This window comes from Ranitomeya imitator, chromosome 1, assembly GCF_032444005.1.
Source record: "Ranitomeya imitator isolate aRanImi1 chromosome 1, aRanImi1.pri, whole genome shotgun sequence".
Classification (NCBI taxonomy): domain Eukaryota; kingdom Metazoa; phylum Chordata; class Amphibia; order Anura; family Dendrobatidae; genus Ranitomeya; species Ranitomeya imitator.
Genome location: NC_091282.1, coordinates 768302709 through 768316539, shown reverse-complemented (window position 1 = coordinate 768316539; position 13831 = coordinate 768302709). Strand labels below are relative to the sequence as shown.

The 13831-nt window shown below is 40.3% G+C and overlaps 1 protein-coding gene across 1 annotated transcript in view; it reads right to left on the bottom strand.

The window, feature by feature from the left end:
- The window catches only part of VSX2 (visual system homeobox 2), a 179974-nt gene extending 169610 nt beyond the window's left edge, over nt 1–10364 (bottom strand). The window contains exon 1 of the mRNA XM_069733519.1: nt 10062–10364. Coding sequence (XP_069589620.1) covers nt 10062–10353 — 292 coding nt within the window. The 5' untranslated portion in view covers nt 10354–10364. The remainder of the gene's footprint in view (nt 1–10061) is intronic.
- Nucleotides 10365–13831: the final 3467 nt, after the last annotated feature.

Here is a 13831-nt window from a genome sequence, read left to right as displayed (position 1 = left end):
CTAAAAACTTCACCCCTCAAGGTGCTCAAATCCATGTTCAATAAGTTTATTAACCCTTCAGGTGCTTCACAGCAGCAGAAGCAACATGGAAGGAAAAAATGAACATTTAACTTTTTAGTCACAAAAATTATCTTTTAGCAACAATTTTTTGTTATTTTCCCAAGGGTAAAAGGAGAAACTGGACCCTGAAAGTTATTGTACAATTTGTCCTGAGTACGCCGATACCCCATATGTGGGGGGAACCACTGTTTGGGTGCACGACAGGGCTCGGAAGTGAAGGAGCGCCATTTGACTTTTTGAATGAAAAATTGGCTCCAATCTTTAGTGGACACCATGTCGCGTTTGGAGAGCCCCTGTGTGCCTAAAGATTGGAGCTCCCCCACAAGTGACCCCATTTTGGAAACTAGACCCCCCAAGGAACTTATCTAGATGCATAGTGAGCACTTTGAACCCCCAGGTGCTTCACAACTTGATCCGTAAAAATGAAAAAGTAAGTTTTTTTCACAAAAAAATTCATTTAGCCTCAATTTTTTCATTTTCACATGGACAACAGGATAAAATGGATCCTAAAATTTGTTGGGCAATTTCTCCTGAGTGCACGGTACCTCACATATGGGGGTAAACCACTGTTTGGACACACGGCAAGGCTTGGAAGGGAAGGAGCGCCATTTGACTTTTGAATGAAAAATTAGCTCCGTTAGTGGACATCATGTCACGTTTGGAGAGCCCCTGTGTGCCTAAAGATTGGAGCTCCCCCACAAGTGACCTCATTTTGGAAACTAGACCTCCCAAGGAACTAATCTAGATGTGCGGTGAGCAATTTGAACCCCCAAGTGCTTCACAGAAGTTTAGAACGCAGAGCCGTGAAAGTAAAAAATCAGTTTTCTTTCCTCAAAGATTAATTTTTAGCCCACAATTTTTTATCTTCACAAGGGTAACATTAGAAATTGGACCCCAAAAAGTTGTTGTTCAGTTTGTCCTGAGTACGCTGATAAACCCATATGTGGGGGGAACCACTGTTTGGGCACACGTCAGGGCTCAGAAGGGAAGTAGTGACGTTTTGGAATGCAGACTTTGATGGAATGGTCTGCGGGCGTCATGTTACGTTTGCAGAGCCCCTGATGTGCCTAAACAGTAGAAACCACCACAAGTAACCCCATTTTGGAAACTAGACCCCAAGGAACTTATCTAGATGTGTTGTGAGCACTTTGAACCCCCAAGTGCTTCCCAGAAGTTTATAATGCAGAGCCATGAAAATAAAAAATAATTTTTCTTTCCTCAAAAATTATTTTATAGCAAGCAATTTTTTATTTTCACAAGGGTAACAGGAGAAATTGGACCCGAATAGTTGTTGTCGAATTTGTCCTGAGTACGCTGATACCCCATATATAGGGGTAAAACACTGTTTGGGCACACGTCGGAGCTTGGAAGGGAGGGAGCACCATTTGACTTTTTGAACGGAAGATTGGCTGGAATCAATGGTGGCGCCATGTCACGTTTGGAGACCCCTGATGTGCCTACACAGTGGAAACCCCTCAATTCTAACTCCAACACTAACCCCAACACAACCCTCACCCTAATCCCAACTCTAGCCATAACCCTAATCACAAACCTAACCACAACACACCCCTAACCACAACCCTAACCCCAACACACCCCTAAACCTAATCCCAACCCTAACCCTAACCACAACCCTAACCCCAACACACCCCTAACCCTAATCCCAACCCTAACCATAACCCTAACCACAAGCCTAACCCTAACCCCAACACACCCCCAACCCTAATCTTAACCTTATTTCCAACCCTAACCCTAATTCCAACCCTAACTCTAATTCCAACCCTAACCCTAAGGCTATGTGCCCCCGTTGCGGATTCGTGTGAGGATTTTTCTGCACCGTTTTTGAAAAATCTGCATGTAAAATGCACTGCGTTTTACCTGCGGATTTACCACGGATATCTGCATGTAAAATGCACTGCGTTTTACCTGCGGATTTACCACGGATTTCCAGTGTTTTTTTGTGCAGATTTCACCTGCAGATTCCTATTGAGGAACAGGTGTAAAACGCTGTGGAATCCGCACAAAGAATTGACATGCTGCGGAAAATACAATGCAGTGTTTCCACGCGGTATTTTCCACACCATGGGCACAGCGGATTTGGTTTTCCATAGGTTTACATGGTACTGTAAACGTGATGGAAAACTGCTACGAATCTGCAGCGGCCAATCCGCTGTGGATCCGCAGCCAAATCCGCACCGTGTGCACATAGCCTAATTCTAACCTTAATTCTAACCCTAACCTTAATTGCAACCCTAACCCTAATTCTAACCCTAAACCTAATCCCAACCCTAACCCTAACCACAACTCTAACCCCAACACACCCCTAACTCTAATCCCAACCCTAACCATAACCTTAACCACAAGCCTAACCCTAACCCCAACACACCCCTAACCCTAATCTTAACCTTATTTCCAACCCTAACCCTAATTCCAACCCTAACTCTAATTCCAACCCTAACCCTAAGGCTATGTGCCCCCGCACCGTGTGCACATAGCCTAATTCTAACCCTAACCCTAATTCTAACCCTAACCTTAATTGCAACCCTAACCCTAATTCTAACCCTAACCCTAATTGCAACCCTAACTCTAATTCTAACCCTAATTGCAACCCTAACTCTAATTCTAACCCTAATTACAACCCTAACCCTAATTGCAACCCTAACCCTAATTGCAACCCTAACCCTAATTCTAACCCTAATTCTAACCCTAACCCTAATTGCAACCCTAACCCTAACTGCAACCCTAACCCTAGTTCTAACCCTAACCCTAGTTCTAACCCTAGTGGAAAAATAAAAGTAAATATATTTTCTTTATTTCACTATTTTCCCTACCTATGGGGGTGATAAAGGGGGGTTTATTTACTATTTTTCTTATTTTGATCACTGTGATAGGTTTTATCACAGTGATAAAAATGTACCTGGAATGAATCTGCCGGCCGGCAGATTCGGTGGGCGAACTGCGCATGCGCCAGCCATTTTGGAAGATGGCGGCACCCATGGAGAAGACGGACAGACACCAGGAGGGTTACCGGAGCTCGGTAGGTAAGGGAGGGTGAGATCGGACCATGGGGGGGTGAGATCGGACTGCAAGGGGAGCGGACAGAGGACAGAGGGGAGCAGAGGACAGGACGGAGGACGGAGTGGAGATCAGTGGCAGTGGCGGGGAAGATCGCGGTCTCCAGCCAGGGAAGCAGAACGCCGGGGGACGCGACAGACACCGGAATGTAAGTATGTAGTGTTTGGTTTTTTTACATTTACACTGGTAACCAGGGTAAACATCGGGTTACTAAGCGTGGCCCTGTGCTTAGTAACCCGATGTTTACCCTGGTTACCAGTGAAGACATCGCTGAATCGGCGTCACACACGCCGATTCAGTGATGTCTGCGGGAGATCCAGCGACGAAATAAAGTTCTGGCCTTTCTGCTCCGACCAACGATGTCACAGCAGGATCTAGATCGCTGCTGCATGTCAAACACAATGATATCGCTAGCCAGGACGCTGCAACGTCACGGATCGCTAGCGATATCATTGTTAAGTTGTTCAGTGTGAAGGTACCTTAAGTTCCACTTCAAACAATTCTTTAGGGAATGAGGAAAAAAGTACCTGAGAGTCTGGGTAACCTCTTCGACAATCACCTAGCTGTATAGTGATTATATTTTTGAGATTACAGGAACAGGCCGAATACCCGCCAGGCTCTGAACTTGTTCTATCACCCAAGGGTAGGGAGATACATAGAAAAGCTAGTAAAAGCCAGCTAGCGAAGATATGTTTTGTCTACAAGTGTAATGAGGGCCTGGCCATATCTGATGGTATCAAAATCATCTCTATAAATTATATGTTATATAATTATATATATATAATATATATATTATATAATAATATAATATATATTATATAATAATATATAATATATATAGTTATATGTAAGCTATATAATTATAGAAGTTATATCTCTATCTCATCTCTATAAAGGTTATTTATATATATATATATTAGATGGTGGCCCGATTCTAACGCATCGGGTATTCTAGAATATGCACGTCCAAGGTAGTATATTGCCCAGCCACGTAGTATATTGCCCAGCCATGTAATATATTGCCCAGCCACGTAGTATATTGCCCAGCCAGAGTATACAGCACAGAGCCACGTAGTATACAGACTTAAAATAAAAAATAAACATATACTCACCCTCCGTTGAAGTCCTGGCCCTGTGTGCGGTGCACGCGGCAGCTTCCAGTCCCAGGGTTGGTATGGGCGCAGGACCTGTGATGACATAGCGGTCACATGACCGTGACGTCATGGCAGGTCCTTCTCGCAGGACCTGTGATGACGTTGCAGTCACATGACCGTGACGTCATGGCAGGTCCTTGTCGCATACCATCCTTGCCACCGGAACCTGCCGCTTGCATGGAGCGGTCACCGGAGCGTCGCGAGGAGCGGGAAAGGCGCCGGAAGGTGAGTATATGATGATTTTTTATTTTTTTAAATTATTTTTAACATTAGATCTTTTTACTATTGAGGCTGCATAGGCAGCCTCAATAGTAAAAAAGTTGGTCACACAGGGTTAATAGCAGCGTTAATGGAGTGCGTTACATTGTGGCATAACGCGGTCCATTAGCGCTGCCATTAACCCTGTGTGAGCGCTGACTGGAGGGGAGTACGGAGCGGGCACTGACTGCGGGGAGGAAGGAGCGGCCATGTTGCCGCCGCACTGCGCCCGTCTGATTGGTCGTGGCAATGGTCGTGGGGGTTTTGCCACGACCAATCAGCGACTTGTATTCCATGACAGAGGCCGCGACCAATGAATATCCATGACAGAAAGACAGAAGGACAGACAGAAGGACAGACAGAAAGACGGAAGTGACCCTTAGACAATTATATAGTAGATATATATATATAGAGAGAGAGAGAGAGTTATAAAGTTATGATCCATCATAGGTTTTGAAGTTTAATTTGCCAGAGCAAGTGAGAAAGAGACTAGGACTGTCCAGGAGAAGGGGGAGGAAGTGACCAAGGGGTTAAGTGCATGTACGACAATGTGGGCCTTCGTTCTCTGTCAAGGGAGGTTGCGGCGTGCAGCGTGCTGGAAGGAAGCGGAAATAGTTGGCACCCACACCCCCTATATGGTTTTCAGCATCCTATGGCTGTACATCAAGCTGGTAACTGACTTTTGTATTATCTGCTTGCACTTATGTACTACCACCTGTATTTCTATACTTGTATACTTATACTTATCGGTATTTATAGCCATTGTATATATAGTGTATTGTCTAGTGTACCATTAAGGTAAATTAAATATATACTTTAACCTTGGTCTGCTCTTTTATCTTGATCCACGAATCCACACATCGTGTTCTCGGTTTTAACATTCCATACCACCAGGGCTGGTTTCTGGCCCTATATAATTCCCTTAAAGAATCGGGTTTATATCTAAACTAGTGACAGTGCTACCAGGCTGGCAGTGCTCTGTTTCACTGGTGCTAGTGAAAGGGGCCTCTCAGCCTGTCAGGGTTGTGAGTGAGTATAGTGCCACATCAGCGGCTGCCTGGGACCCCATGCATCCCTGGTCCCATGTGGACAGGGGGTGTCTGGGTAAGACTGTGCCAAACTGACCTTACATGTCACCGGGGGATGTGAAGCATCACATTGGTGCAATTGAGGAGACCGTACTGCGTGATCCCTCCGACGTAATAGTGACGTCAGGCAAAGTGGCGAAGTGCAGGTTCATCACACTGATAACTCATGTAAATATCACACATATAATACTGATAATTCATATACACATCACATATAATTCTGATAATTCATATACACATCACATATAATTCTGATAATTCATGTACACATGCCACATGTAATAATTCATATACACATCACACATATAATACTGATAATTCATATACACATCACACATATAATACTGATAATTCATATACACATCACACATATAATACTGATAATTCATATACACATCACACATATAATACTGATTATTTATATACACATCACACATATAATACTGATAATTCATATACACATCACACATATAATACTGATTATTTATATACACATCACACATATAATACTGATAATTCATAAACAAATCACACATACAACTCTGGCAAAAATTAAGAGACCACCACATCAAAACCCTGTCATGGGCAGCCCAATCTCCAGACCTGAACCCCATTGAAAACCTCTGGAATGTAATCAAGAGGATGATCAATAGTCACAACAAGCCATCAAAGAACTGCTTACATTTTTGCGCCAGAAGCAGTGTGAAAGACTGGTGGAAAGCATGCCAAGACACATGATAGCTGTGATTAAAAATCATGGTTATTCCACAAAATATTGATTTCTGATCTCTTCCTGAGATAAAACATTAGTATTGTTGTTTCTAAATGATATGAACTTGTTTTCTTTGCATTATTTGAGATCTGAAAGCACCGATTGTTTATTTTTAATTTTGACCATTTCTCCTTTTCAGAAAAAAATTGAAAATTTATTGCTTGAAAATTCGGAGACATGTTGTCAGAAGTTTATAGAATAAAATAACAATTGACATTTTACTCAAAAATATACCTATAAGGAGAAAAATCAGACAAACTGAACATTTTGCAGTGGTCTCTTTTTTTCCAGAGCTGTATAATACTGATAATTCATATACACATCACACATATAGTACTGATAATTTATATAACATCACATATAATACTTATAATTCATGTACACATCACACATCTAATTCTGATAATTCATATATACATGACACATATAATTCTGATAATTTATGTACACATCACACATATAATATTGATAATTCATATACACATCACGCATCTAATTCTGATAATTCATGTACACATCACACATCTAATTCTGATAATTCGTATACACATCACACATATAATTCTGAAAATTTATATACACATCAAATATTTAACACTGATAATTCATATAAACATCACACATAAAATACTGATAATTCATTTACACATCACACATAATATTGATAATTCATATACACATCACACATCTAATTCTGATAATTCATATACACATCAAACATATAATACTGAAAATGTAAATAACACATCACACATTTAATATTTATAATTCATTTACACATCACACATCTAATTCTGATAATTCATGTACACATCACACATACAATTCTGATAATTCCTATACAGATCACACATCACACATATAATTCTGATAATTTATATACACATCAAAGATTTAACACTGATAATTCATATAAACATCACACATAAAATGCTGATAATTCATATACACATCACACATATTGATAATTCATATACACATCACGCATCTAATTCTGATAATTCATATACACATCACACATATAGTACTGATAATTTATGTACATATCACACATATAAATCTTATAATTCATGTACACATCACACATCTAATTCTGATAATTCATATATACATGACACATATAATTCTGATAATTTATATACACCACACATATAATATTGATAATTCATATACACATCACACATATAATTCAGATATTTTATATACACATCAAACATTTAACACTGATAATTAATATAAACATCACACATAAAATACGATAATTCATTTACACGTCACACATAATATTGATAATTCATATACACATCTAATTCTGATAATTCATGTACACATGGCACATAAAATACTGACAATTTATACACACATTAAGACTGATTGATATACACATCACACATGTAATTCTGATAATTTATATACACATCAAACATTTAACACTGATAATTAGTATAAACATCACACATAAAATACTGATAATTTATTTACACATCACACATATACTGATAATTCATATACACATCACACATAATGTTGCTAATTCATATACACATGACACATATAATTCTGATAATTTATACACACATCACACATATAATATTGATAATACATATACACATCACACATCTAATTCTGATAATTCATATACACATCAAACATATAATAATAATAATTTAAATAACACACACATTTAATATGTATAATTCATGTACACATCACACATCTAATTCTGATAATTAATGTACACATCACACATCTAATTCTGATAATTCATGTACACATCACACATACAATTCTGATAATTCATGTATACATCAAACATTTAATACTGATAATTCCAATACAGATCACACATCTCATATAATTCTGATAATTCATGTACACATGACACATAAAATACTGACAATTTATACAAACATCACACTTTCACACTTTAATACTGATTGATATACACATCACACATATAATACTGATCATTCATATACACATCACACATACAATACTGATAATTCATATACACATCACACATATAATTTTGATAATTCATATACACATCAATTCATATAAACATCACACATACAATACTGATAATTCATATACACATCACACATATAATACTGATAATTTAAATAAACATTGCACATATAATTCTGATAATTCATATACACATCACACATGTAATAAAGATAATTCATATACACATGACACATATAATTTTGATAAATCATATACACATTAACCATTTAATACTGCTAATTCATATAAACATCACAAATATAATACTGATAATCTATTTACACATCACACATAAAATACTGATAATTCACATACACATCACACACATAATACTGATAATTCCTGTATACATGACACATATAATAATTTATATACACATCACACATGTAATACTGATAATTCACATACAGATAACACATATAATACCCAAAATTCATATACACTTCACCCATATAATACTGATAATTCATATACACATCAAACATTTAATTCTAATAATTCATATAAACATCACACATAAAATGCTGATCATTTATTTACACACCACACATAATACTGATGTTTCATGTACACATCACACATCTAATTCTAATAATTCATATACACATAACACATATAATACTGATAATTTATACATACATCACATATATAATAGTGAATTCATATACACATCACACATACAATTCTGATAATTCATATACACATCACACGTAGAAAACTATTTACACATCACACATATAATACTGATAACTCATGTACACATAACATATATAATACTGATAATTCACATCACATATACTGATAATTCATATATACACATCACACATATAATTCTGATAATTTATTTACACATCACACATAATTCTGATAATTCATATACATATCACACATATAATTCTGATAATTCATATACACATCACACACATAATACTGATAATTTATATACACATTACACATATAATATTGATAATTCATATACACATCACACATATAATTCTGATAATTCATATATACATCACGCATATAATAATGATGAGCTGTTAACCCTTCAGCTCCTGACTTTTGTTTTTTCCCTCTTGCTTTTTTCTGTGACTTTTTTTTTTCCAGCTTTTACATTTTCCGGTAACAGTGTCGGTTGTGGTATCGTGATATTGTGTCTTTGTTTCGGTCACAATCACCGTAAAGCATGGATTTCACAAATGGACCTAGACGAATGCGGCCGACAATCTGTGCTGTTATCGTCCGATATTTGTCACGATCCTGGCAGACTCACTAGTGGGATGTCACGATCGGGACGGTGTTGTGTAGATATCGTGTCATTACCAGGACTGTGTCGTGTACATATCGTGCCGCTATCAGGACTGTGTGCTATACAGACATAGAACGGCGACATCGTACATCTGCGTATTATTGCCGGATTATGGGCGGCTCTCGGGGGAATATTCTGCCGGTTGATAATCCGTCTCCCCAATAATCGCGGGAAATGATTCCTGTGTTATAAATGCTATTAACCCCTGAGTGGTATAACTTGTCACTGGCCACACAGCTGTGTCTGAGCCTGCGTCTATTTCTCGGGTCTCAGGTACACGGCTGCGGCTCTGTCTGCTATTACAGTGTCGGTATTGTCGGTGTCCGGTCCCTCACCTGAGCTGCAGGTGCGGCTTCCCTCCTCCTCGGGGCCCGGGCTCCTGCCCCCCGGCTGCTGCCCCCTCACCCCATGATGCTCCACAAGCAGAGGCTGGGTGTAAAAGCCGGGGATGCCGCCCGCCGCCAGAAGCCCGAGGCCGGAGCGAGCGGCCAGCAGGTGGGCCCCCGGGGGCAGAGCGTGCAGGTGGCCCCTCGGGGGCGTCGGGGGGTCCTTGTTCAATCCCAATATCTCCTGTATCCCAAAGCCGGTGCTCCTGGGGACGGCGGGGGGGCCCTCTCTCCCGGTCATCCTTCTCGGTCTGCTCCTCGGCTCCGGCTCCTCCTCGGTTTTTTATCCAAAGGTGAGAAGTGAGCGACCAATCAGCGGAGCCGGAGGAAAAAGGTTTGCGGGAGGGTGGGGGGTCTGCACCGGGGACCGTGGCTCTGACGTGTCTGTAACCCACCGATCATCTGCCTGATACACCTCTGTGTGCTCCCATCACCCTCACATCCATCCATCACCCTCCTCACATCATCCAACTATCACCCTCCTCACATCCATCCATCCATCCATCCATCACCTTCCTCACATCCATCCATCCATCACCTTCCTCACATCCATCCAACCATCACCCATCTCAAATCCTTCTATCCATCACCCTCCTCACATCCATCCATCCATCACCTCCTCACATCCATCCATCCATCCATCACCCTCCTCACATCCATCCATCCATCACCCATCTCAAATCCATCCATCCATCACCCTCCTCACATCCATCCATCCATCACCCTCCTCAAATCCATCTATCCATCACCCTCCTCACATCCATCCATCCATCACCCTTCTAACATCCATCCATCATCCACCCATCACCCTCCTCACATCCATCCATCCATCACCCATCTCAAATCCATCCATCCATCACCCTCCTCACATCCATCCATCCATCACCCTCCTCACATCCATCCATCCATCACCCTCCTCACATCCATCCATCCATCACCCATCTCAAATCCATCCATCCATCACCCTCCTCACATCCATCCATCCATCCATCACCCATCTCAAATCCTTCTATCCATCACCCTCCTCACATCCATCCATCCATCACCCTCCTCACATCCATCCATCCATCACCCTCCTCACATCCATCCATCCATCACCCATCTCAAATCCTTCTATCCATCACCCTCCTCACATCCATCTATCCATCACCCTCCTCACATCCATCCAACCATCACCCTCCTCACATCCATCCATCCATCACCCTTCTAACATCCATCCATCATCCACCCATCACCCTCCTCACATCCATCCATCCATCACCCTTCTCACATCCATCCATCATCCACCCATCACCCTCCTCACATCCATCTCCCTCATCACATCCATCCATCACCCTTCTCACATCCATCCATCCATCACCCTCCTCACATCCATCCAACCATCACCCTCCTCACATCCATCCATCCATCACCCTCCTCACATCCATCCATCCATCACCCTCCTCACATCCATCCATCCATCACCCTCCTCACATCCATCCATCCATCACCCATCTCAAATCCTTCTATCCATCACCCTCCTCACATCCATCCATCCATCACCCTCCTCACATCCATCCAACCATCACCCATCTCAAATCCTTCTATCCATCACCCTCCTCACATCCATCCAACCATCACCCATCTCAAATCCTTCTATCCATCACCCTCTTCACATCCATCCAACCATCACCCATCTCAAATCCATCTATCCATCAACCATCTCAAATCCATCTATCCATCACCCTCCTCACATCCATCCAACCATCACCCATCTCAAATCCTTCTATCCATCACCCTCCTCACATCCATCCAACCATCACCCATCTCAAATCCATCTATCCATCAACCATCTCAAATCCATCTATCCATCACCCTCCTCACATCCACCCATCCATCACCCATCTCACATCCATCCATCCATCATCCACCCATCACCCTCCTCACATCCATCTCCCTCATCACATCCATCCATCACCCTTCTCACATCCATCCATCACCCTCCTCACATCCATCTATCCATCCATCCATCACCCTCCTCACATCATCCATCCATCACCCTCCTCATCCATCACCTCCTCGCATACACCCATCCATCACCCTCCTGATCCATCCATCACCCTCCTCACATCTATCTATTATCTATCATTGCTCTATCTATTATCCATCTATTATTTATTATCACTATTATCTATATTTTATCTATCATATATCATCTATCTATCTACTGTCTGTTATCTATTATCTATCTACCTATCATCTATTATTTATCATCTATCTATCTATTATCTATCTATTGTCTATTTATCTATCATCTATCTATCTATCTATCATATATCTATCTATTATCTATTTATCTATCTATTATCTATTTATCTATCTATTATCTATTTATCTATCTACCTATCTATTATCTACCTGTCATCTATCTATCTATCTATCTATCTATTGTCCAGAAAGATGAAGGCAGCACTCCAGTAGAAAAAATAAGAGTATTTTATTGGCCCATGTGCGACGTTTCAGTCCAAGGTGTGGACCTTTCTCAAACTTGGCTTGAGAAAGGTCCACACCTTGGACTGAAACGTCGCACATGGGCCAATAAAATACTCTTATTTTTTCTACTGGAGTGCTGCCTTCATCTTTCTGGACAATAGCATGAGGTTTGGTATATACCTGGAAGGATTTTTTGCACCCTCTGTCTTCTTTTGGTGCTGCTTTTTGTTTTCTTTTTCTATATCTATCTATCTATCTATCTATCTATCTATCTATCTATCTATCTATCTATCTATCTATCTATCTATCTATTATCTACCTATCTATTATCTACCTGTCATCTATCTATTATCTATCTATCTATCTATCTATCTATCTATCTATCTATCTATCTATCTATCTATCTATCTATCTATCTATCATCTATCTATCTGTTATACATCTATAGATCTATCTGTCATCTATTATCTATCATCTATCAAGCACTTATCTATTATCTCTATTATCTATTAGATACAGTGGGGAAAAAAGCATTTAGTCAGCCACCAATTGTGCAATTTCTCCCACTTACAAAGATGAGAGAGGCCTGTAATTCACATCATAGGTATGTAGGATACTAGCGGGTGCGTAGGATGCAGTGACACACAGGAGGCAGAGCAAGGGTTAACAGGTTCTTTATATATATAACATAACCTATATTTTTTTCTTCCAAATTAAGTTATAGCTTCCTGAGCAACAATACATGTATAAACATTTAATCCTATAGTGCTACAGTCCATTGTTACGATAAAGTGATTGCATATTCATATATCTAGGACTATATAGCATGACAGAAGCAACAAAGATTGAAAATGGTAGTTACCTGCCGATAACGGTATTTCTCTGATCCCATGATGGCACCATGGAGAGAGGGGTCCGCCCCCAGGGACAGGAAACCTACAGGTGAAAAAGGGCGTACCTCTCTCCCACATCAGTTGGTTTACAGAGCCTTATACAGAACTTCAGCTGCAACTCAATATTTGCACAAATTAAACTTAACCAATCTAACTTAACAGAGGCACCGTGACTAAAATTAATTACTAGTACATTATAATGTGCACACCTGTGTGTGAAAAGGGAGGGAATATATGGGTGCCATCATGGGATCAGAGAAATACCGTTATCGGCAGGTAACTACCATTTTCTCTATCCCCATGATGGCACCACGGAGAGATTTGAATAGAAAGAGCTCTTGACTCTGTCATCAA